The sequence below is a fragment of the Rhinolophus sinicus genome, linkage group LG02 (genome assembly GCF_036562045.2).
Source record: "Rhinolophus sinicus isolate RSC01 linkage group LG02, ASM3656204v1, whole genome shotgun sequence".
Classification (NCBI taxonomy): domain Eukaryota; kingdom Metazoa; phylum Chordata; class Mammalia; order Chiroptera; family Rhinolophidae; genus Rhinolophus; species Rhinolophus sinicus.
In genome coordinates, this window is record NC_133752.1 from 200,305,643 (window position 1) to 200,331,741 (window position 26,099).

At 51.7% G+C, this 26,099-nt stretch overlaps 1 protein-coding gene across 7 annotated transcripts in view; it reads left to right on the forward strand.

Annotated features, from left to right (window-relative positions):
- Positions 1-26,099, forward strand: part of MOV10L1 (Mov10 like RNA helicase 1) — a 51,725-nt gene that overhangs the window by 19,626 nt on the left and 6,000 nt on the right. For 4 of the 7 annotated variants that reach the window (XM_074326627.1, XM_074326629.1, XM_074326630.1 and 1 more), the window contains 12 exons: positions 4,561-4,738; positions 5,031-5,101; positions 7,738-7,829; positions 13,050-13,108; positions 13,560-13,657; positions 18,785-18,893; positions 19,326-19,504; positions 20,046-20,192; positions 20,674-20,795; positions 22,004-22,103; positions 22,659-22,823; positions 23,946-24,119. In XM_074326627.1, coding sequence (XP_074182728.1) covers positions 4,561-4,738; positions 5,031-5,101; positions 7,738-7,829; positions 13,050-13,108; positions 13,560-13,657; positions 18,785-18,893; positions 19,326-19,504; positions 20,046-20,192; positions 20,674-20,795; positions 22,004-22,103; positions 22,659-22,823; positions 23,946-24,119 — 1,494 coding nt within the window. The other 3 variants (XM_074326632.1, XM_074326631.1, XM_074326633.1) reach the window with 3 other exon arrangements.

The following is a 26,099-nucleotide window of genomic DNA, read 5'->3' on the forward strand; positions in this document are numbered from 1 at the left end:
TCTGCATTTAACCCACTGACTCATCACAGCAGCAATAGGAAATCAGTGTAGTCTGTATTTTGTATCAACACTCCTGCCTTTTATTGCTGTGTAGCCAGCCCTTCTGCGAACATATCCGTTTGTCTCTCCGCTCCCCTGTAGATGCTAAATGAGAGCAGACGGACACAGAGAGACACCTACTGTGCGAGCCCATTTCTGCGTGCCCTCCTGGAGGAGCGTGCCCACTAGTAGTGGCAGAGTCTGGAGGGAGGAGGGAGTGGGGAGAAATGCCCACGGTTGGCTTGCTTTGGGGTGGCTGCCCCCTGGGGAGCACGGATGCGCGGAGGCTCGCTGTAAATCCATTGATCCCACGGAGCCCCAGGTTCTCCTCCTGCCGCTCGAGGACATCATGTGGTTTTTCTTTCTAGTCTGTTGATGTGGTCAGTAACATTGGTTGCTGTCCAGATGTTAAACCAGCCTGCCATCCCACTGGGCCGTGAGCCTGTTGGTCATGTGTGCACGTGTGTGTACACACACACAGTCGGCTTTGATCTGCTAAAGCCTGTGTTCAGGGACTGCTCTGTGGCTTCCTGTGCCCGTCTGGCTGATAACCAACAGAGTGCTGACCTCACAGGTGGTTGGGGAAGTGTTCCCGCCTTGGAACTGGACCAGCAGAGAAGTTTGTGGAGAATTGGCGTTGTTTCCTCCTTAGATTCCTGACGGAATTCACCAGTGAGGCATGGGAGTCTGTCGTTTTCTTCATGGAAAGATTTTAAATTAGGAATCCCATTTCTTGCATAGTGATAGGGCAACTCAGTTTCTGTCTTTTCATTGAGGTTTGGTGGGTTTTATCCTTAAAGGACTTTGTTCCATGTAGTTGTCCATTTGCATAAAGTTGTTGTAATATTGGTTATTTGCGTCTTTCTTTTTTCCTGATTAATCTAGCTGGATGTTTATAGATTTTTATTAATCTTGTCAAAGAACCAGCTTTTGGTTTTGCATATTTTTTTCTCTACTTTTCTGTTTTCTTTTTTTGTTGTTGATATTCACCGTGACCTTTTTTTTTTTTTTTTAAGATTTTATTGGGGAAGGAGAACAGGACTTTATTGGGGAACAGTGTGTACTTCCAGGCCTTTTTTTCCAAGTCAAGTTGTTGTCCTTTCAATCTTAGTTGTGGAGGGCGCAGCTCCGCTCCAGGTCCAGTTGACGTTTTCTAGTTGCAGGGGGCACAGCCCACCGTCCCTTGCGGGAGTCGAACCGGCAACCTTGTGGTTGAGAGGATGCACTCCAACCAACTGAGCCATCCGGGAGCTCAGCAGCAGCTCAGTTCAAGGTGCCGTGTTCAATCTTAGTTGCAGGGGGCGCTGCCTACCATCCCTTGCGGGACTCGAGGAATTGAACTGGCAACCTTGTGGTTGAGAGCCCACTGGCCCATGTGGGAATCGAACCGGCAGCCTTCGGAGTTAGGAGCATGGAGCTCTAACCGCCTGAGCCACCGGCCAGCCCCCTTCACCATGATCTTTATTATTTTTTTTTTTCAGCTCACTTGGTTTCATTTTCTCTTTTTTCTACTTTTTCAAGGAGGAAGCTGAAGTCATTGATTTGAGATTTATGTTTTCTAACACAGATTTTTTAGTGCTACAAATTTCCTCTAAATACTCTTTGGCTGCATTCCACAAATTTAATTGTTGTGTTTATATTTTCATTTATTCAAAATATCTTGTAATTTTCCGTTTGATTTCTTAGTTGACCCATAGGTTATTTAAAAGTGTGTTCTTTCGTTTCCAAATATTTGGTAATTTCTCTGTTGATTTCTAATTCTGTTGTGGTCAGGAAACAGTTTGTACAACGGAAGCCTTTCCCACTGGTTGGCATTTGTGTCGCGGTCCACAGTCCAGCCTGTTGGAGTCAGTCTTCCTCGTACGCTGGAGAAGGGTGTATGCGTCCTGCGCTCGTGGGCAGCTGTTCCACGGGGTCAGGTCGGGCCAGTCGATTGGCTTCTGTGTGCTTACTGATCTCTCTGCTTGCTGTGAAAGTGACTGGGAGGGAATCGAATTCTCTGCCTATCAACAGGATGTGTTCCTCTGCAGCTCTCGGTCTTTGCTTGGCGTGCTGAGGCTCTGCAGTTAGGAGCGTTTGCGGTTATTTAAGTGTCTGCGAACAGGAGTGGCCGTGACTTCCTCGGCGCTGGGATCTGCTGTGATAGCAGCTTCCGTGACTTGCTTTCCATGAGTGTTAGCCTGGTTATCACTTCCCATTCTTTTGCTTTGCACCTGCCTGTTTGTAGTTTTGTCTTTAAAGTGGGTTTCTTACAGGAAACATCTGATTGGGTTGTGCTTTTTTATCCATCTGACAGCCTCTGCCTTTTCATTGTGGGGTTCAGATAACTCACATTTTGTGTTGATCGATAGGATTTGGTTTAAATCTACCATCTTGCTATTTGTTTTTTATTTGTTCATTGTTTCCTTTGTCCTCTTTTTCTGCCTTTTTTAAGATTCCGCTTTTCATCTCCTTTCTGTGGCGTGTCTTGGCATCTTCTGTGGTGTGTAGCTGCCTCAGCGTTTCTGACAGGGCCATGCAGTGGAGCTGCCATGACAGAAGTGAGCGTACCTGCTCTCTGATGGGGGCCACTGGCCCCAGGTGGCCACCGAGGGCTGGAAGAGTGGCTAGCTCCCCTGGCGAGCTGTATCTTTGATGCGCTGTAATTGCCATTGACTTCAGCATATAGTAGCCACAGTTTTTAGAGCGCATGCCCTCAGCTCATCAGCTGCGGGACAAAAGGGTCACGGTGGTACCTTCTCATTTTCTTTCCTTGGCCTTTCTGCTAATGTCGTCGTCAAGTTTTGACTCGTACGTGTGTTTTGAACTCCATACTGCCTTTTACCACTGTTAACTTTGCATAGCCTGTGTGACTTAAAGGCGTTGTGGAAGCCCAGCTTACACGGAGCGCGTCACTGTGTGCCTGGGGCTCTGCAGCCATTGGAGCCTCACCTCTGTCGCTGGGTCCTTCTCCTGCTGAAGGACTCGGACGGCATCTCCTGTGTGCTCCTGCGTGCGGTCCCTTCTTGCAGCCTTTGTTTCTGGAAAAGTCTCTAAGGCTGCTGCTCCCCATCTTCCACTGCCGTGTTTCTGATGAGACGTTTGCTTTCCTTCTTAGTCGGTGTTCTTTTGCACACGATGTGTATTTTCTCCTGTCTGCTTTTAAGATTGTCTCTAGTTTCAAGAAATTTAAAGTGTACGTTGGTATAGTTTTATTCACATTTTTGGGGATTCTTTGAGCCTCTTGGATATGTGGGCTGATTGTTTTCCTCAAACTTGGAGATTTTTTGGCCATTGTGTCTTCAAATACTCTTTCCACCTCCAACCCCACCCCCGATTCTTGATATACATATTTCTGCCACTCGAAATTGGCTCACAGCTCACTGAGCTTTGCTCGTTTTTCTCCAGTCTTGGATTTTTGGAGTTTCTATTGCTGTGTCTTCAAGTTCATTAATTTTTTCTTTTGCAGTGTTAATCCTATCCCATGTATTTTTATGTCAGATGTTGTAGTTATTTCTCAGGTTCACTTTGGGTCTCTTTTATCTTCTGTGTCTCAGTTAGGATGCTCAGCCTTTCCTCAGCTCACTGATTATGTGACAGTTACAACGACCGTTCTAAGGTCCTTGTGCACTAGCCGTGCCACAGGCTTGTTCCTGGGGACAGTAGGCTTTCTCCTCGTCACCTGCTGCGTTCATGCCGGACGTCTTGGTGGCTGCTGGGCACCCTGGACTTGACCTTGCTGGGTGGGAGTTGCATGTGTTTCTGTTCCTCAACTATTTTTGAGCTCAGTTCTGGGATGCAGCTGTTAGCTGGAAACATCTGGATACTTTTAAGCTTTAAAGCTTTTGTGGGGTGAGAACAGGGTAGCGCCAACTTTGGGGCTGATGCCCTTCTGAGCACGGCCCAAAGTGGCTTGGGGCTGGTGGGGCCACTGTCCTCAGCCCTGCCTGAGTGTGGGGAATTGTCCCCTTAAATCCGCTGTTTCTCAGTGGGTGACAGTTTGCCCCCAGGAGACATTTTTGGTTGTCCTGGCTGGGGTGCTAGTACCATCTGCTGGGATGGTAGGGAGGCCAGGGATTTTGCTAAATACCCTCCAGTGTGTGCCCTGGACGGCCTCTCCCCGACAGCGGTCCAGCCCAGATGTGGGCAGTGCCGGGGCAGGGGAACCCTGCTCTGGACCCATCGATGGGCCTCCTGGCCTTTGGCTTCCACACCCAGGCACTGGCCGGGCTCAGCGGGGACCTCTCTGTGTTGCTCTGTCACCACCTCGGCCCCAGACTCCACCTCCCCACCACGGAGGTCCCACGGCTGCCGGCTTCTCTCCCTGTGCTGGGCTCTGGGAACCGTCTGGTCCCGTGGGGCCGTGGTGGGGCTCGCGTCCATGGCTTTCCCCATCTCTGGATCACTGTCCCGTGCAGCCCAGCAGTCAGTTTGCGGCCGTTATTTCATCTGTGCTGTTACCAGCTTGGGGCTACTCGTCCCTGCTTGTGGGTATACCTGACATGTGACCCCGCTCTCACTAACTTGCTGGGTTTCTTTCAGCTTTTGAACATGTCAAACTACAAGGAGAAGTTTTCGACTTTGCTCTGGCTTGAGGAGATTCATGCCGAAATAGAACTGAAAGAATATAACATGAGTGGGGTCACCTTGAAGAGAAACGGGGACCTACTGGTACTGGAGGTCCCTGGACTGGCTGAGAGCCGGCCCTCTCTGTATGCAGGTGGGTCGCTCGCGTTCCTGTCTTGCGAGTGGCTTAGCAGACACTGGGCCACTCAGTTGGGGAGGGGTTTTAACCAGCAGCACTGCGACCACACTACCGAATTGTTTGCTGCGGGTTAAAATGTCACTTAGAACTTTGTCAGCAGCGTGAGCACACCCCACAGCTCCTGTCACACGACGTCATTTCTAAGCAGTCGGCCCCCATAATGTTTATTTTCATCCACTTTGTTCACAGTGTGGCACCACTGTACGTGGTTCTGTGGTTTTACATGTGCTCATGTGTTTCTAACTAGGTGACAAACTGATCTTAAAGACTCAGGAGTACAACGGACATGTCATCGAGTACGTCGGCTACGTGACTGAGGTGAGCGGCTGCCCTAAGCTCTGAACGTTGGTTGGACCAGCCCAGAGAGCCGTCTGAGAGGGAGGCTTCCGTCACAGCCGGGGGGAGCAGGGTCTCCTTGGGCCAACGCTGACGGTATTTTGGAACATTTGAGGATAAGTGAATATTTAAGTAAGTGTGACATATAAAGAGAACTGAATATCTAAAGAAATCCTGCCATTTTCAACCCTGTCCAGCATGTTACCCTCTCGGCACCTCTCAGGTAGTTGTGATGTTTGTGTTTGCCCAGAAGGGCTGGGCCCCGAGGGAGAATGCCCACTGATGACCACTCTCAGCCTCGGTGTTCATGCTGGCAGGGAGGTACGTCAGCCAGCTCGGTGGTGTACCAACCTGCTCGCCTGACAGAGCAGAAGGTGTGTTTCTGAGACTGGTGGGCAGCTCTCAGAATTGCCACTCAGGTGGGCAGGCCCTGCTTAGGGGTCAGATGATGTAGTTTGCAGCCAAATCATCAAAAGTGGGTCACGAGAACGTGGCTTCCAGCAAACGAGAGGTAACCCTTCACCTCTGCTAGATGCCACCGTGGCCTCCTCCCCACACAAAAGTGTGCCATCCTTGTGCCTGCTTGGCCACACCTGCCGTGAGCTCCAGAGTCACAGGACGCAAGTCCCCCACTTGAAGAGGGTGCCGTCTGAGGGCCAATCCCATCTGTCTGCAGACAGTGCCAGCGCACGGCCTTCTCTCTGTACTTGAACTTGTGGGAGCTTGCTCCTGCCAGACACCCAGCTCTGCAGAAAGCGACTCACCCCCAAATGTGGGCTGTCCAAAGTCCTGCCACTTGGCAGGCTGCCCACAGGTCCCAGGCACTCTCCTCGCTACACTGATAGCCCATAACCATGGACTGAATGGAGAAGCCACCCTCTGCTGGGTACCCAGCATGAGGATGAGGGCTGGGAAGGACAGGGTAAAGGCCACAGCCCTCACGGGGGCACTCAGTTGTGAAGTCACTGCTAGGACGCACTGGGGGAGCAGCTGGCCCTTGGTGCCCGCCAGCTGGCCCCCCCAGCTCCCTCAGTGGCATGGCAGTGTGGCACGCGGCCCTCCCTACCGCCACCACTGCAGGGCAGCAGTCACTCAGCCTGAACCAAAAGATGCAACAACCTCGCCAACTCTGACCCACTTGTGTGTGGAGCCAGCAGTGTGAGGAGGCCACATAGCCGGGGGTCATCTTGCTTCCAAAGGGCCACCCGCTGTGCCTCCAGGGTCCCTGTGACCAGAACTGCAGAAGAAGTGCCTGAGATCTGGCCCCAGGCCCTTCCTGACCCTCATGTGGCTGGAGGAGAGCCAGCACTTGCGATGACAGGTCCGGAGCTGAAGCTGTGACCTCACTGTGGGGGAGAGTGGGAGGGGCATGGTGGTCGGAGGCCTCAGGGGAGCCCCACAGGTGGCGTGGCTGGCAGAGGAGACAGAATCGGAGTGAGCCTGAGCCGTTATTCCATCAACGTGGACTTGCTTTCTGCGTGATAGGTGGCCCCGTGCACTCACCCTGACACCAGGTGGTGGGGACATTCCCGGATGGGGCCACTCTGCTGCTGGCAAGTTGTGCACTTACCAGGGATGGTGGTGCTGGGAGCCATGGGGACGGAAAGCTTCTGAGGCCAAGCCCAGCGCTGGCCAGGATGTGACCACCCTGGCCTCATCCACGAGGGGCCTCTGTGTCTGCCGGGAGCATGTGCCTGGGAGCAGACTCATTCCCTCCCTTCCCGCTCTGTTTATCTCACTAAGCAGTTTTGTTTCTGAATGGCCTGCTCCATTAACACTGCCCTGTCGTTTTCATGTGATCTTAGGCTAATTTTTCTTTGTCTTGCCGTTATGTGTAGTGTTATACACCAGTGAGTTTCTGTAAATGATGGTGTCAGTGTGTGAGGTCCCGGGGCCTTGATCTGCTGAGGGCTGTTTGTGCTGATGCTCGTTTTTGGCGAGTTCACTTCCCACGTCTTGGCGGTGATCTTTGATTACGATTGGATCCATTTTCGTTCATCCTGCTCTCTGGGAGACTTGGGCGGATGGATGCTGGGCTTGCTTTCTCTTCAAGGGGATTTGTTCGCCTCTCCTGAGAGCAGGCACACTCCTGCCGGGAGTTCTTGCTAACCGCACATTGTCACAGGCCCAGTGGCCTTAGTCTGGAGCGGTTGTCGCAGCTCCTGCCCTGGCGGTTCCGGCCCGGGTCGCCTGTGCAGTCTGGGGCCCTGACTTGGTCAGAGCTCCTCCTCACCATGAAGGGCCTCCTCCCTGTTCCCTCCCAAGTCCCTCAGAAATGCCTCTCCTTCCTGCTTGTCCGGAACCATTTTGTGCAGGACCTAGCTTTGGCTGGAGGGAGGTCCTGGAGTGGCCTTTGGATGTGGAGCCAAGGTGTGCAGAGCCCTGTGGAGACCGGCCAGTGAGGAGGGGCTCGGCACCTGTGGGTGGGCTCCCTGGAGCAGCATGATGACTTAACCCTTTCTGATTATTGTTACGTGTGTGTGTGTGTGTGTGTGAGGCACCAGGTGTCAGCTCAGAGCTGTAGAACGAATGTTTCATGGTGTGCCACTAGATACAGACAGAAGATTGTCCCAAGAAATCGAGTCTTAAGTATGGAAATCAAACTGTTTCTTTTATAGATTCATGAAGAAGATGTAACTCTTAAACTTAATCCAGAATTTGAACAAGCGTATAACTTTGAACCTTTGGATGTGGAATTTACGTATAACAGGTAATGCTTTTAACGACTTCCTGCAAATGTGTATTGGTTCTCACTCCCTGGCTGTTGACCCCTTTCACCCCAGTGGTGCAGGAAGGAGGGGCTAGTGGAGTGTCCCTGCTGAAGGGCGGGTGGGCTCCCCACACCACGGCCCCCGCTTCGTGTGCCTCAGGACTACAGCTCGTGAGAGGACAGGTTTTCAGATACAGATTTGCAGACATTTGCACACCTGTTCCTTTTGGGACCTTGGTTCGTGGTACGTTGTGACCATCACCCTCCTTATGTCATGAGCTGCAGTGACCCTGCCTCCCAGCCATCCCCTCCCCTTCTCCACTGTTGACTGGGATTCTGTGTTTATCTGTCCCTTACTTTTTTAAAAAAAATGTGTGTGTGTGTGTTTGTTTGTTTCACAGACACACAGAGAGGAAAAATGAATTGTTTTGAACTTGCGTCTAGTTCCTAGGATGTTGTTACTAAGACGACTCCTGTCGTGTCGGGACAGTTGTGAGCCCCCTCGGCACCCATTCTCCTATTGGTGGCCATGGCACTGTCGCCTATTTCGGTGCGTGCTTGGCACTGCCCTGAGCGCCCTTGGGCCTCCTCGTGCGTGAAGCCACGTATGTCCTCGGCCATGCACTGCGGTAGAACCGTGATTTGGGTACGGTGATGTCCACCATGGCCTCGTGGTGGCATTTGTCACTGCCGGCCGGCATCAGCGTCTGTCACAGCCAGGTGATCCCCACCCCCCTGAAGCCTGGTGTGCTGAGTGAGTAACGGTGCTGTGCGCCCGCCTGGTGGGGTGCGCCAGCGCCTGCTTCCCGCCCCGCCTGCCCCGCTGCTGCCCCCTGCCGCGTCTCCACGCTTGTTGGCCATAAAATGTCTTTGTGAAGTGCTTGCTCGTGTCTTTTATTGAATAACTTGATCTTTATTATTTTAGTCTTTTCTCTGTTCTTTATGGTAGACTCCTCTTAGGTATGTGTTATACACGACTTCTCTAGGCTCATTACTTTAAAGCACCTTTTGAGTAACAGAAGGTGCTAATTTTCAGACAGTGGCGTTTATCTTTTTCTTTGCTGTCAGTGCTTTTCGTGCTTTGTGTACGAAATCTTTGGGTGTCTGGGCTGCAGCCAGACAGGTGACCTGAGGGAGAAAGCCTGTGGGTAAAAGGAGGACATAGGTGGGACTTTTTAATGCTGTTGGGCTGTGCAAGCAGTGGGGGTGGGGGTGGGGGTGGGGGTGGGGGGGTGGGAGGGGAGACCAATAGGGAGAGGTGGGTGAGCCCCAAAGACTACACTCATTTTGTTTGCTCCTTGGATGAGAGAAGGGTGCTGAGTCCGTCAGAAGTGGACTGGCTGTGGCCTGGGGTCCTGAGCGGGGGGGGGGTCCAGGTGCAGTGTTCATGGAAATGTGAAGCCCGGCTATGGGCGAGAGGCCTGCCGGCTGCATTTGTGACCCATGAAAGTTTTTAAAGCATTTGCATTAAGTTCCCCTGGCAGTGCAATGGCAGGGTCCTGTGGTAGGAAGGAGGACTCTTGTTGAGATGCTGCTCAGCTGCTTTCCAAAGTGCTCGTGCCGTTGGCATCCAGCAGTGGCTGAGACCCAGGTGTCCTGATGTCCTGACGGGTATACAGGGGGCTTGGCTGGGTTTGCTGATGGCCGGTGCTGCTCAGAAGCTCAGTGCCGTGTGTGTGTGTGTGTGTGTGTGTGTGTGTGTGTGTATGTATGTCCCCCTCCCTGTTCTCATTTTCTCTCTCTCTCTCTGTCTCGTCCCTCTCCACCCCGTCACCCCACCCCACCCCACCCTACCCCAGCTTTGGCTGTGCTGCAGTGCCCTGTTGAAGTGCCCATCGAGTTTGGGTCCGTTTGTTAATTGCTTGTTTAACTGAGTCTGCAGACTGTGTAATTCTCAATACAAGCCTTCTGTCAGGTATGTTTTCTGCAAATATTTTCTCAGATTGTGGCTTGTGTTTTCACTATTTTTAATAATGCCTTTTGAAGAGCACAAATTCTTAATTTTAATGGAGTTCAGTGTGTCAAGTTTTTTCCTTTCATGACTCATGCTTTTGGTGACACATTTAAGAAATCTGCCAAGCTCAAGATCACAAAGACTCTCTGTGGTTTTGTCTAGAAATTTTGCAGCTTTAACTTTTACATTTGATCTGCGATCAGTTTTGAGTTAATTTTTGCAAATGGTGCAAGGTATGGATAGAACCTAACCTGGGGCGTGGCTGTGCTGTTGGCCCAGCACCGCGGGTAGAAAGCCTGTCCCTCCCACTGGCTTTTGCCTTTACCCCTTGTCTGTGTGGATCTGTCTCTCAAACCTCATTCTGTGCCATCAGTACATGCGTCTGTCCTTACGATTCCTCTTGAAACCAGAGGTCAGGCCCGCTCTCCCCTGTGCACGTGCGCCTGCTCGAGGCCGCGGCTGTTCAGTGGGGTCTTAGAACCGGGCTGTCCTTTCCCACAGAGGCTGCTGAGGTTGGGCTGGCGCTGCTCTGCATCCTCAGGCCCGTCGTGGGAGAACTGAGATCTCACTGTCGGGTCTTCCGGCCCTGAAGTGGTGTCTCCTTAGGTCCTTTCGTCTCTTAGGCAGAGTTTTGTGCTTGTCTCTGAGCGGCTTTTGCATCTCTTGTGTCAAATTTGTCCCTGATTCTTTAAAAAAAAATTTACTGCTGTTATAAACAGTAATTTTAGCTTAAATTTCCAGTTGCTTGTAGGTAGTATTGTATATTAATCTTGTATCCTGCAAGCTTGCTAGACTCAATATTTCTAGTAGCTTTTTGTGGGTTCCGTAGCATTTTCTCTCCATGGACGCGTGTGTTCAATAAATACAGTTCTCCTTTGTTCTCTGGGTGCGTCTTGTCTGTTTTCCTTGCCTTGCTGCGCTGGCCGACCCGGAGAACAGTGTCCCAGAAGCGTGAGGCTTGGTGTCCCTGTTCTGTCCCTGCAGGCAGGCTCAGTATGTCCGGCCCCACTGGCAGCTGAGGAGATGCCCCCTAGCCAGCTGGCCGAGCGTTTTCACTGAGCAGTGGACACGGGATTTGTCCGCGTTTCCTGTCTGTCTGCTGAGATGGTCGTGTGGTTTTCTCTGTTAGTCTGTCCTGATAGTCGGTGACATGAATTGGAATAAGCCCCCTTGGCTGTGATGTCATCACCATTTGTACGTTGCTAGATCTGATCTGCTAAAATCGTACTAATGTTTGCATCTGTGTTCCTGAGGTGCATTGCACTTAGTTAGTGAAGTGTCTTTTTCTGATTTGGGCATCAAGGTAAGCTGGCCTCATGGCAGGAGGGACAGTGTCACCTCCTCGTCCTGTCTGCAGAACGGGTGTTCTCCCTTAAATGTTCGGCAGAATTCGCCAGTAACACCTTCTAGGTCTGGAATTTTCTCTGTGGGAAGCTTTCTGACTATAAATCCAGGCCCTTCACCAGATAAAGAACCAAGCACTTACCTGTTTCCTGTCGGGTGAGCTCTGGTACTGTGTGTGTGTCCTTCAGGGAGTGTGTGTACTTCACTTCATCTATTTGCATAAAATGGTTCATAACATCCCCTTATTCTTTTACCGTTTGTGGGATGCATGTCAAGGTCACCCCTCTCTCCTGAGATTGCTCATCTGTGTCTTTTCTCTTCCGCCCTCGTCAGTCTGGCTAGAGGTTTGTCAGTTTTATTGATCTTATCAGAGGATCAACTTTTGGCTTCATTGGCGTTCTCTAGTGTTTTCTGTTTCACTGCCTTTCGCTCTGACCTTTGTTATTTCTTTTCTTATGCTGCTCTGGGCTCCATTTGCTCTTCTTTTTCTAGTTCTGACGGAGGAAGTGGAGGTCAGTGATTTGAGGCCTTTCTTCTGTTTGTGACTGAGGTGTTTGGTGCCGGCTGGGGTTCTCCTCCTGAGGGACATGCCCTCAAGCCTGTAGCCGGTCTCCTGTTGGCCGACTTTCAGGTGCCCACCTTCCTGCTGTTAACAGACGGTGAAGCAGCAAACGTGCTCAGCATCTTTGTACAATGGTGTTAAAATGGTAATGGGCCAGAATCTCCTCTCGAGTAGTTTGTTTTCTACATAGAGTCGGGCTGCCCGGAGCCTCATGCTGGGGACCCTCAGGTAAGGCTCCCTGCGGGGTGGGTGGGCTGTGTCACCAGGTCCTGTGGTACCGTCTGCCCTGCACCCTGTCACCCAGGTGAGAAACGGTCAGCTGGTCCTTCAGGTGCCCAGGTCTGAACTTTCCAGAAAGGTGGGTGTGGCCAGGCTCTGAGGCACTATGAATCAGCTCTGTTGCCTTTGCGTGTTTGAGGCCACGTACTCCTTGTGGGACAGACGTTGTTCTTCATTTGTGCTTTGGCACTTTGGTCATGTTATTTCATCGAAGATGGAGTGTTTTTCCCATTTTCTATTCTTTTTGTGGTGTTAAAACATAAGACCGCCGACCCACAGTGGGGTTGCTGTGCTGAGCCCCACGTCACCAAACCAAGACCTCATTTAATTACAGCGCCAGCTCTCCCAGGACAGAGTCTGAACCAGTCACGCAGGAAGCCAGGAATCGCGGCACCAGCACTAGGGAGGGCCATCGGCCATCTGCCTGTTAGGCCCCTGCATGTCACATCCCCTAAAGGAAGTGACCTGCCCCAGCCAGCCCGCTGCTGTGTCCAGGAGAGCTTCCCTGCCCCCTCCCTCCTGGCTGTAAAGGTCTCTCCTGAGCCGCTTCTCGGAGCTCCTGCTTGTCTGCCTGCGACACTGGATGCTGCCCGATGCGAGTCAGGTTTTGTTCACAGAAACTCTTGAAGTTTTTAATATGACTCAGTTTCTTTTAACAGTCGTTTTCAGTGAATTTTAAGAGAATGATTTTTTATCGTGACAATTTCTTTCCTATTGATGCAGTGGCATTAGTGTTTCCCTAACGCTCCATACGCTGTTTTCATATTTTTTCTCTTAGTCCACTTTATACATTAAAACAGAAATATGCCAGGAAGGAAAGAGTCCTGTCCTCATGTGATATTAGACCTTTCTGTGAAACGCCAGCATCGTCTCGTACGTACAGATGCAGACTGCGAAGCATGAGGCGCCCCTCTGCCAGGGCGATGGCACCTGTGAGAGCCTGAGGGGGCCCTGACTCGATGGTTTTTCCTAAGTATTTTGTCAAGGTCACATTAGCATATAATCAGATTTCCGAGCCCATACTTGCCTTAACATTTCTAAACTCCAGCTGAGTTACTTCCCATTGTTTTCTCTCTTGCAGGACCACGAGCAGACGGTGTCACTTTGCACTTGAACAAGTCATCCACTTAGGTGTAAAAGGTATGGTTGCTGTACCATTTGTGTAATGCTTCCCAGGCTATTTGTATAAGCTTCATGTGGAATTTTTATGTAAAACAGTTTCCTCTATCATTAAAACTGTGTGATAGCCAGTGTTTTTCTTGTTGGAAAGTTTCTGTGATTTCTTTCTATTTCAGCTATGTAAAAATAGCATTCGTAATATTGGAAATACAATCATCACATTCTGTTTTTCCCTTCTTAATAGAATTCAGTTTTGTGCTCATAGGTAGACAAATAATTAGTGGCCTGTTGTCTCCAACAGCATGCAGTGGTGGCAGAAGCTGTGACTGAGAAGCAGTCTGCAGGGCCGGGAGGAGGGGCACAGACAGGTGGACGACTTCATGGTTGTCCGGAGGCAAACATTCTCGTTGCCTCTGTCTTTTTAAAGCTTTTCAATAATAATCTACCTTGTCACCTTTTCTTGTTTTCAAAGTGTTGTTTCCAGAAGAAGTAATTTTACAGTCTCCCCAAGTGATGGGCAGTTGGAACTATGCACAAGCCACCAAACACACTGGACAGTCTGCCACTAAGGTACTGACTTGATGACTTAGATGGATCTAAATCAATACTAGATGAATTCACAAACTGACTAGAGTATTAGAGGAGTGTAGTTCACACATAACCCAAATCACAGAATGAAACTAAAATACAAGGTTGGACAAGTAAGTTTGTGAACTTGTTGCAAAGATGTTGCTAACCTTTTTTGCTATCAGAGGGATTATTCATTATGAATTTATACCAACTGCACAAATGGTTAACCAAATTTACTATTTGGAAGTGCTGAAAAGGCTACATGAAAAAGTTAGACGATCTGAACTTTTCGCCAACAATTCATGGCTCTTGCATCACGACAATGCACCAGTTCACACCGCACTGTCTGTGTGGAGTTTCTAGCCAGGAAACAAATAACTGTATTGGAACACCTTCCCTACTCACCTGATCTGGCCCCCCAGTGACTTCTTTCTTTACCCGAAGATAAAGGAAATATTGAAAGGAAGACATTTGGATGACATTCAGGACATCAAGGGTAATATGATGCCAGCTCTGAAAGCTGTTCCAAAAATAGAGTTCCAGAATTGCTCTGGAGGGTGGACTAGGCGCTGGGGTTGGTGCATGGCTTCTGAAGGGGAGTACTTACAAGGTGGCCGTAATGGTAGTCAGCAGTAAGGTGTGTAGTACTTTTTCTAGGATGAGTTCGCAAACGTAATTGTCTGACGTCGTATTCATAAGATAGATTATGAGTTCATACTTTTATTCTGAAAGTATATGGTTTTATGTCCATTCAGACAGGCACATTTATGTGATAATATATGCTTAGAAAATGTCTGGAAGGATACACACCCAGCAAGCTGTTAACATCTTTGTGAATGTTGCAAAGATACTTTATTTTTTACTTATATAGTCCAGTCGCCTTAAATAGTAACATAGTGCCTGTTACGTGCCATGTATTGTCCTAGGTTCCCCATATATTTTCATGAGTGAAATAGAAGTGGCTATGTCTATCACTGTGTTTCCAGGAATGATGACCCTCAGTGCCATGGTGGAGCTTGTGACCTGTCATTCAGTACTATTGCAATTTGCTTTATTGAGCATGTTTTACATTTATAATAAAAACAGATATTTAAATTATATCTAATATTTAGAAACCCTTTTACCATTTTATAGCCCCTCTTCAAAAACGCAAAAGTAATGGTTTTAGAATGCTTACGCAATCGTAGAACATTCTATAAAGGAAACAGCAAAAGGTTTTCATTTAAATCACCAGCTGTGTGCTTCATATCTGATCTGTTTTCTGAAAATAGAGGTTTTCATTGGACACAGATACGGTGTCATCTGCAAAGTTCCCTTCATCCCCCATTTCCTGGCTCATCCCACTGCCTGGTTCCCAGGGAGGGTCTGTGAAGCTGGTACTGGGTGTGAGGTGGTGGGTGTTGCTGTTTAGGTGGATCACACTCCAGATTGGCTGAATCTTAATATTTTTAAATGCAGAACATTTTCTTTTTATGGATTGACTCGGTTGCAGATAAACTCAAGGGCATTCCATACATTAACCAAGATGGAATCACAGGGTCTGGATTTATCTCCCACCTTAAATAATGAGAAAACTGACAATACATGAAACAACAGTTTCATGAGCAGCAGATATCATAGGACAGTGATTCCTGAGAGAGGGAACAAATGAGGTGACCTCTGTTGTTGCCCCAGCTTATAGCCTTCAGAGAGTCTGTGGACCAGGGAGCAGAAGGGGGACACTGGTGGTCTCCTGAGACGAAGAAACTATACTTGGCAGTGCAGGAAAGATGGGTGGAGTTCACAGGCAGAGTCCTGGGTTCTGCAAAGGCCCCCACCATGAGTTCTCAGCTGAGGACTCATCACAGCACACTTCTGAGGGGGAGACTCAAGTCTAGGACAGAACCCCTGGAGAGCAGAGGGGAACCCTATGTTCCCACAGCATGGGAAATGGTTGTTCCCACAGCCCAGCAGGTTGAGTTTTCATAGGCTATTGCCTGAGGAGTGGGGAGAGTGTGTCCCTAGAGTGCAGGCCGCTCCTCCAGACTGACAAGTTGGGAGAGCAAGCCTCAAAAGGATCGACTCTCTCTAAGCAATGTAGCCATACCCCAAAACAAAGGTCAAGCCTAGTTATCAGAGATAAAAACATCTAGCACCCACCAAGGTGTAAAACTCACAGTGTCTGATATCTAATCCAAAAATAAACTGAGAAACACAATCCATAATAAGAAATTTCAGTCAATTAAAATCAAGCCCCCAAAATAGCAGTTGTAGAATTAGACATGGACATTAACAGAACAGTTATAACTATATTCCATGTGCTCGAGAAGGGAGAGGTACTGTGAGCACGTTCAGAGGAGACACAAAAGATGTGAAAGACACTAATTTATCTTCTAGAGATGACAAATTGAATGTCTAAGATGAAAAACAGATCAAATAGGATGAATAACAGACTAGATACTGTAGTGGAAAAGATTAGTGAGCTTGAAGACAGTGATAGAAACTATACAAAACAATTAAAATCTTTTTAAAAAACTAAAATTGCTCTAAAGAAGTCCAGTTTTTAAAAACGCCATTGAACTGTGGGAAAACTGAGCAGCCTCATGTGCATGCAATTGGACTCCCAGAGGGGAGTGGGGGAAATCAGCAAAACAATGAGTGGAAATTTTTCCTAATTTAATGAAAACTATAAACCTACATATCCAGGAAGCTCAACAGATCCTAAGTACAAGAAACATGAAGAAAACTACAGCAAGACATATGTTAATTAAATTCCTGAAAGTCACTAAAAACAAAACAACAACAACAACAAAAACAAATCTTAAAAATAGAGAAAGTCTCATCTAAAGAAGAACCAGAATAAGAACTACAGCAGATTTCTCATTGCTAGCAGTGGAATACTTTACAGAGCTGAAAGGAAAAAAACTGTCAACCTAGAATTCTGCGCCCAGTAAACACTTTACAAACAATCAAGATGAAATAAAAATGTCTTCAGACATACAAAAGCTGAAATAAAAGAATGAGACAAGAGCCAGACCCACACTACTAGAAATAATAGCCCTTTAGGCATAAGAAAATTATCCCAGATGGAAATGAGGATCAAAGTAATGAAAGGACGAGAAATGATAAATATGTGGATAAATTTGAAGAATTTTTTTCTTATTTTTAAAACAATCTCTTTAAAAGATAATTGACTTTTTAAAAAGAAGTAAACCCTGTCGTGTGTACATGGGTGCACTTCAGGACATTATGCTGGTGAAGTAAGCCAGTCACAGAAGACAAGTACTGCGTCATACCTCGCGTATGACACACACATCGTCAGACTCCTAGGATCAGAGAGCAGAGTGCTGGTGGCCGGGGACAGCAGGGATACAGAGCTATGATCATGGGCGTAAGGTCCCAGCTACACAGGAGGAAGAAGCACCAGAAGTGGGCTGGACAGCCTGTCCCCACTGCTGACACTGCTGTGTTGTGCACTGAAGAATGTTTGACACCTCTTACAAGCACGATAACATTTTCAAAATAATTTTGTAAAAGGTAATTGACTTTTTAAAGCTGGAATAATAACATATTGTGAGTTTGTGCCATACGTATGCAGTAATAGCACAAGAAATCAGTAGTATGAAGATCTCTGGAAAAATCCCCAAATATGTGGAAACTGAAAACACGAATAACCCACATATCAAAGAAGAAATCCGTAGGAAAATTAGAAAGTGCTTTCACCAGAAACAAAAGTGCAACATATCAAAAATTGTACGATGCTGCTGAAGCACTCTTTAAGGACAAATTTATAGCACTAAATGCCTAAAGTAAAAAAATAAAAATAAAGGGCTTCAAACCAATGGCCTCATCTTCCTCAGAAAACTAGCAAAAGAAGAACAAGTGAAGCCCAAACTAAGCAAAGAGAAAACAACATTGGAGTAAAGTCGGTGAAGTAGAAACCATAGAGAAATCAGTGGACCCCGAGCTGGTTCTTTGAGAAGATCAGTAAAACGGCTGAGCCTGAAGCCAAGACTGACCAAGGGATGAAAAGTGAAAAGCGAATCACAGTATCAGAGCAGAGAGGTGGCGTCACCAGTTACAGGTATTTAGAGATACGGGAGTGTTGTTGTGATGGTCTGCCTTACGTGTCAGCTCGGGCCACAGGCGCCCAGATATTTGGTAACTTGTCGTTTCTAGGCGTGTCTGGACTGGTGGGCCGAGGGCCCCCCCCAGTGTGGGAGGCCCTGAACAGAACCACCAGCTAGTGCGGGGCCTCTGCCTTTGGACTCGTGGGTCTCCAGGTCTCTGAGACCCCATCTGGGCTTCTTGGCCTCCATAGTTCATTACGCTGCGTGAAAGACGTCGGGCCAAAAAGAAGTGATGGTGGGGAGCTTTGGGCATGGTAGGCACGTTCACCTCTCCGATTGTAGGGATTGTTTCACGGGTACATGCGTGTGTCAGAACTTGTCAGGTTCCACACTAGGTGTGCACGACTTAGCGTATGTCAGTTGTGCTCTGCAAATGCATACAGTAGTGGGAGGGACTGAAATTCAGCGCTCAGTAATGGGAGAGTTGACAACAACTCCATCGGTCCAGGACAGATTCAGCTGGTGATCACACACACGTACACACGTGTGTACACGCACACACACACACCCAGTTCTTGAGCAGGATCTTGGACACATAGTTGACAGAAGCAGCAGAGGCACCTGGCGTTCCCTGGAAGGTGTGTGAGGTTCTTACACCTTAGGGTGGAGTTCTCACCTGGAGAGGGTTCTGCTGGGGGTTCCCCAGGGGCTCAAGCACCCCTGGACTTGCCCACAGGCTCTGCGAGTGAGCAGGAGGAAATATACACTGAGTCAAATAAAACGTATTATAATCCTGTGTTTTGGTGTCACCATCAAAAATAATAAATTTAATAAATATATTTTTAAAGGTAATTCAAAAAAGAAACAGACCTTAACAGCTTTTTATCAGCTATCTGTTTTTTCATTATGTTTTAAAGGGGACACGATCTGTGACCCATGCAAAGAACTGTTCAGTAAATAAAACCAGTATTACATTGTCAGATGTATGCATTTACTCTTTAAGCTAGGCCTGTGTAAACAAAGCGTTTTTTGTTTTTTTTTAACCCTTTTTTTTTTTTTTTTTCCTGGTTATTTCTAGAATAGGAAAGCTGTAAAGGACCAAACTAAGCCTGCCACCCAGGCGAGGCAGGTGTGTGCCCAGGACGGGCCAGGACCGGTGGCCTTTGCTACAGGAACGAGTCAGCTGGGTGCGTATCGTGGGGGCTTACATGGGACCGCTGCTGGGAGGCACGCCTGAAATTGGGCTCCTTGAGAAGCTGGTTCTCCTGTGCAAGTGAAACGGGCGAGGGACGCATGTGGTCTGTGGCAGTTGTGTGACCAGAAAGATGAATGAAGGTTCTTGTCATGACGGGAGACTTGAGGTTTAGGTCAAAAGACGTAGGACTGGCCATTCCTGTTGACCTTTTCCAAGGTGGTGTCTCCAGCGTCTCAGGTGGTGGCTGCCTGTGTGCAGTGGGGGGGGGCCCAGCGGCCTGTCTGCTCTCGGGATGCAGATCTTCCTGGCTCTGCCTGATGGAGCTCAGACAGGCCATGGGCAACGACCTCCGGCCGCTGCCGGTGTGTTTTAGCTGCTGCGAGTTGTCCACCTCTGCCTGACGCTGCCCCCACTTCTGATACAGCCGGTGGAATTCCGAGCCCAGAGGCAGGGAAGAAGGAGTTTTTCAACCCGGCGCTCAATGAAAACCAGAAGCTGGCCGTTAGAAGAGTCCTGAGTGGCGACTGCCGCCCGCTTCCGTACATTCTTTTCGGACCTCCTGGAACTGGGAAGACAGTGACAATAATAGAGGCAGTTTTACAGGTGACAACGACAGGGCAGCACTGTTCATTCACAGTGAACTTGGCTCTGCTGTGTGTCCCTGGTGTCAGGTTTAAATTGTAGAATCAGAAAGTTGGGAAGGGCTTGAAAGATCCCAGGAGTTTCTGTGTTGTTTACGTGACTAGGATTTTCAAAGCCTGTTTCATAGGTTCAGAGTGTCCTAGACTAGTGAACTGTTCAGTCACCTCGCGGGGCCTGACTGCCGCTGAGAAGGTCCCTTCCGGCACCTGCACGGCCGCTCTGCTGACTCCAGTGTCTCCTCTGCTCACAGCTGAGTGTGCACTGGTGTCATGTTTGTGCATCGCTCAGGATTCACGTTAGCACACGTGCGGCGGGCCCGGGAGGCGGCTTTGGGTCTTGGAGAGCGTAGAGCCCCGCACCTTCTGTCTCGCCCTGTGGGCATGTGTCCTCGGGGCATGTGGGGGGTGGGCATGAGCCCAGGTGGCTGGGTCCCCACAGTGAGCCCGGGAATCTGCGCTCGCGGCTAACGTGTCACCCTTTATCTCCTGTGCCCTGGATGTAGGTGTACCACGCCCTGCCGGACAGTCGGGTCCTGGTGTGTGCGCCCTCCAACAGCGCCACGGACCTGGTGTGTCTGCGGCTGCACGAGAGCGGGGCGCTGCGGCCGGGTACCATGGTCCGCGTCAACGCCACCTGCAGGTTCGAGGAGGTGAGTGTCCATGGCGGCCACCGAGAAGCTGCCCTCCTGTCCCCTGGGCCCCACTCATCAAGTGAGAGTTTCATTCCCCAGCGGCAGTCACTCTGCCTCCTCTAGGAATCGGCGCCCTCGGCTTCACTGAGTGCAAACGCTCCTTGTATTCGGTCCCCAAACGTGTTGTCTCTTTCAGGGTTTGCGTGTTGGTTTGTTGCAAGCACCCCTGTAGGAAAATGAGAAGTTCCTGGTTTGCTTACAGAAGGGATTTGCTATGCAAGAGCAGTTCTGCCTGAGAAACCTATAAAGTGGTTTGGGGGAAGGGTCTGCAGGAGTAAGTCAAGTTCAGCCTCCAGAGTCTGTAAGACACGGACTAACTTGATCTGAAAATACGTTTTGATTTAAGGAAACAGTCTCCAGTCATTACTTAGTCACCACCCCGGGATTGTACAGGATTGTTGGTTAGAAGGCCTTTTAGCTTTGTTGTCTCGTCTCCCAGACAGTCAGCCAGGCAGTCAGGCCGTACTGCAAAGACGGGGAGGACATCTGGAGAGCCTCGCGCTTCCGGATAGTAGTCACCACGTGCAGCAGCGCCGGGCTCTTCTACCAAATCGGGGTGAGGTGAGAGCCACCTTGGGGCGCAGGGACCCATGGGGTGGACAGAGGGTCCCTGGAGCTGTGTCTGAAGGGAGTCTGACCGACAGTACAGGGGCCTCGAGCGGCTCAGGGATGGCTTTTCCAGGGAAGTGAGGTTTGTGCTGAGAGCCCAAAGGTGAGGGCCCCATGGCTTCCCTGGTGGGCGGAGGGCGGGCGTGCGGGCTGCAGGGCCCCAAGCAGGGAGGTGCTCCCTTGGGGGAGGCACGGGAGGTGCCAAGGGGACAGTGGCAGGAGCCGGCCGCGACCACCACGTGGTGAGTGGGGTCCTAGGACTGCAGGAAGCTGAGAAGGTATGAACACGGAGTGACATCGTCTGATAGAAGTGATTCTAAATAACTGTAAATACAGAACTCACGCTTATATTCTAAGAAGGATACATGATGTTAAACTTTTTCAGCAGAAATTGGGGCGTGAGGTAGAAAGCCAATTTCCTCGTCCTGCGTAGGGAGGGATCAATCAGTGGGTGTCACTGGCCAAGTGAGACCTTGAGATTGACAAGTTCAGCCAGCGATTAAACAGCAAACTCACTGCCCGTGGAAAGAGCCAGGCAGGGTCCGCACGGCCCCAAGCACCTCGGGAGCAGGGGCCCCCACTGCCTCCAACGCTGGGGCCTCCGGCTCACGGGGGTGGGAGACCCGAGGGTCCGCCTCCGCCCAGGGCTCGTCCTGGCGCAGCGTTCCTGCTCCCAGTCTCCGGCATTACCGTGCGGCGATGCTGGGCATGGTGAGGGCGCCGGCCCCAGCAAGCCTGCACCATCCCCCAGTCCCCAGCTGAGAGCGTGAGTCACCAGGCAGAAGTAGGTGGAGGCAGCAGCCCCCAGTGGGAGCGCTGCCCAGTGCCCACCTAGACGGGCTCTCCCCGTTCTCACTCAGCCACATTGGGGAAACCAAGTCACAGAGCCCGAGGTCACACAGCTACGCCCGTGAAGTCGGTTCTCCAGGCATCAGTTCTCAGCCCCATCCACATCAGGGTGTCAGGAGCACGCACGACTGTGAGCCCCATGCGGCCATGCTCCTGGCAGCCCCGCGCTGCTCGGTCCCCCTCCCACGTCCCTCTGAGTCTTTGCAGAGTCGGGGCGACGGGCCTGCCCTGGGGCCAACTGCCTGGGCTGGCCTGTTAGGCCCCGGAGAAGACCTGGCTGGGGTGACTGCTAACAACCCCTTTGGCTCTAGAGTCGGGCACTTCACGCATGTGTTTGTGGACGAAGCGGGGCAGGCCAGTGAGCCCGAGTGCCTCATCCCTCTGGGGCTGGTTTCGGACGTCAGTGGCCAGGTGAGGCTCCTTGCTATGCCCGCTGGCTCTCATCCTGCTTTTCTGCAGTGCTGGTGGGGGGAGGTGGTGGCTTCCACTGTCACCTACAACAGCCCACGGCCACACAGTGACTTTGGTGAGCTCTCCCTGGCTCCCTGCCCAGTCTGACCACTCTGCCCCCCACCCCAGGCTGAGTTCTTGGCTGCTTTCCTGCACCCACTGCTTTTGCTGGCCACACACGCTGTGATAGTGAGCTGGGGGTGCTCTTGAACTCCCCTCACACACTTGCTCAAGGAGGGACGTTGGAGTCCCACCTCCTCCCACCCTGATGGCCTCGTCCAGAAGCAGAGTGGAGTAGGGGGCCAGGGAAAGGCTGATGGGAGGAGCTGAGGGCTGCAGGGAGGTGCTCGAGTCCAGGCCCATCGAGTCTTCTCCATTCCCGCTGGCCTTGTCCAAGCCATCTTCATGCAAGGCAGTGCCAGCCCGTCCTGCCCGCCCGCGGCCTGCAGCCCCAGCCCGTGGCCGCCCTCCCACCCACGCTGTGCTGAGTGCCCACTGGGAGCCGCTTTGTCCCAGATCATCCTGGCCGGAGACCCCATGCAGCTCGGCCCCGTCATCAAGTCCAGACTTGCCATGGCCTATGGGCTGAATGTTTCCATGCTGGAGAGACTGATGTCCCGGCCAGTGTACCTGAGAGACGAGGACGCCTTCGGCACTTGTGGTGCCTACAACCCCTTGCTGGTGAGCTCAGACCCCCAGGTGGCAGGCGTGTCCACGCAGGGAGTGCCTGGGGTACCCGAGCACAGACGGGGTTCACAGCCCACCCTGCACCAGTGGAGGGATGGCCTTGGAACTGCACGTTAGGGCCCAGCGTGCTGGAACCCAAGCCTCGATCTGTGCGGTCCCTGGTCCAGGCGAGCCCAGTGGCTGTTGTCCTCTGAACCCCTGAAGTGCAGACATAGCTGAGCTTTACCACTAGACAGGAAACAAGGAGCAGTGACAGGCAGACCAGGCCTGGAGACTAGAGATGGCATGTGGGGATGGGGGGCACTGCAAGAGAGGCGCCGGGTCACAGGGGCTGCCCTGGGCTCTGGGAGGGAGGCCTTGTGCCAGGGGCCAGTCAACCAGCTGTGGGACGGGCAGGATGGGCCTGAAGCTGCAGCAAGGCCCTGGGGTGAGTCCCCCGCAGGCCGCAGGCTGAGAGGGCCTGTGGCACTGAATTGGGTTTGGGGCTTTGATTAGCACCTTGGGGGCTGGACATGTAGTTACTGAGTTGGAGTTGGTCACCGAGGCAGCAGGAAAGGGCTGGGGCTCCCGTGTCCTCACCCAGGAACCGGGAGGCGGCTTGAGCCTCCAGTGAACGTCCAGGGCCAGGTAGCTGATTCCCCTCCCTGGTGACGTCATCACCAGCAGTTCTCAGCAAGGTCCCAGCCAGGCCCTGGGGGCTGTGGGGCCAAGGCGGCCTGTGCTTCTGCTGTGCCCTTAGCCGTCCTGGCGTCCTGGCCACAAGGCCAGCCCATGCCGCCAGCGACTGAGCCGCGCCCAGGCTCCATGGGCGTCCTCTAAAGGCTGGGTCCCAAGACCGAGCCCAGAGCGCAGCCCGAAGCCAGACACACAGCCAGCCCACCAGGGAGGCTCCAAGAGGCAGCCTCTTTCTTTTCTTGGTGTTCACCTGTTCTGTTCAAGTGGACCCTCTGTTCACAGAGTCGCCTGAGCTGCTGAGGTCACTTTCTGCTCAGGTGGCATGGGCGCCAGGACAGGGGGTCTCTCAGCATCGTCTCCCTTGACACAGACGCTGCTGCCATCGTCTGGTGTGGCGTGCTGTCCTGGGCCTCGCACCTGCCGCCTGCCCTCTCCCTGTAGGTCACGAAGCTCGTGAAGAACTACAGGTCCCACGCAGCCCTGCTGGCGCTGCCCTCCAGACTCTTCTACCACAGGGAGCTCGAGGTCTGTGCGGACCCCAAGGTCACCACCTCCTTGCTGGGCTGGGAGAAGCTGCCAAAGAAATCCTTCCCCCTCCTCTTCCACGGCATGAGGGTGAGTCGTGGCCGGCCGCCCACTTCCATGGCTCAGCTCGGGCCACTGGCCACAGGGTAGCTGACCCCTCGTGCTGGCCACAGCCCTGCGCACGCTCAGTCACTGCCACAGCATAAGGCCAGCCGTCGGGCGCGCAGGCGACCACACAGAAAGCACTCAGGTGCTGGCCCAGAGTGGGCGTTGGGGGCCTCCCCAGGTCCTCATGGGAAACACTGAGGAGCTCATGGGCTTGACCGGAAGGCTAGGGGGACAGATGGGCCCCACCAAGGGAGGCTGGGCAGTGGGAGCTCAGTGCCCCTGGAGAGGCGCCCGCCTCCGTGGGTTAGGGTCACCTGAGAGCCGGCCTGGGGTCATGCCTCCCTGGTCAGCGTCCCCAGGGAGGGAGCGGTTAGGTGTTCGGTAGCCAGAGACAGTCCAGCTGTTCATTAAATTAGTGTTTGAACTGGGAATTTGGCTGTTAGAACCCAGAGTCCCATTTCTCATTAACACCCCCCAAGCTCTCATCCAGAATGAGGGCTGCTCCCCAACTCCAAGATGGGAGAAGCTGGTGCTGGGTGCCCCTGGAGTGGTGCTGGCCTTCTGGGTGCTGTTCCCTGGCTGACCGTGCCTCTAGGGGTGCATCCTGTGTCGGGTGCTGTTATGGATGTGGGCTGATAGCTGTGGGGTGCCACCTTCAGAGGTGGGCCCAACCCTGACAGCATGGTCCCGGGAATAAGGCCTGTTCCCTCAGCCGCCTGCCTGTGTGTCAGAAGCAAAGTCGAAAGGGTCACCATGGGGTGGGAGATGCCTCGAGTGTCCACAAAAGTCAGCTAAGGGAGGTGACGTGAGCGGGTTGCTGCAGAAAGAGCCCAGAGCTTCGCTGAAGCGCGTGAACCATGGCCACACGGAGAGACCCAGGCAGTCAGGAGGTCATGCGCCCAGAGAAGCCACACATTTCGTGCAGCTTGCAGGGGTCTCAGTGGGCTTTTCATGAGAAGTGGCGAGTTGGCAGAGGTTCCATGCAGCGTGCTGGGGGCCCAGGAGCCCTGTCCAACCTCTGGGTCTTCGTCTAGGCCCTGGACTGCGCCAGGCTCCACTCTGGGCCCTGAGGACAAACTCGGCGGGGAGGGGAGCCCTCCGCGCTGGGACCACAGAACGTGGCCACTCTGGCTGTTGGAGCAGAAAGGGTTTTATTGTGGTTAACTGCCTGCAGCATTGCAGTCCTGGCCTGGCCTTCACTATCCCCTGCATACCCACCCTTGGCTCCTGGGTGCCACTCCAGTCCCCAGGATACAAAGGCAGATGCCCTGTCACCTCGCTGGCAGCCCTTGCCCCAGGAAGCTCCAAAGGCTCTCTGATTCACGGCTCTGCCACGGGGGCAGAGGGGCACAGGGAAGGTGTTCCAGGACACCGTGGGGCAGACCCAGCGCGAGGAGCCCCGACGTGGCTGTAGCCTGTCGTCCCGGAGAAGCAGCGGCGGGAGCCTGGCCGGGCCCAGCCCATGCATGCTTGTCGGGCTTCTTTCCGCTCCGTAGCTGGCTGGCCGGCGTGGCCCTGTCTAAGCAGGAGGTGGGGGCTGTCGGGCCCTTTACAGGGAGATGTAAAGCCAACCTCTGGGCTCGGTGGAAAACCGCCTTTGGACTCATTCTTAGTTTCTCCTGTTAGCTTTCTGCTTCATTAATTCTAGCTTTGTCCTCAGTCATTGCCCCATTCCAGCTTACTTATTTTGTTTTCATTCCTGTAAGATGGTCTCTTACTTGCTGTCCTCCTCTTACTTCCTGTTTTCTTCGTCCTCTTCACAGGGAGACACTGGTGACAGCAGCTTCCCTCAGGTGTCACTTGGCATTTCCACATGTCTTCTGAGGGACCTTCCCTTCATGGCTTGCTAGACACTTGTGACTTACTTTTTTGATCCAAGGGGTCTAGAGACGTAGCTTCCTTAATTTCCAAGTGTCTCAGAATGTTCTGGTCACCTCTTTTTTATTTCTGTTTTTTATGTTC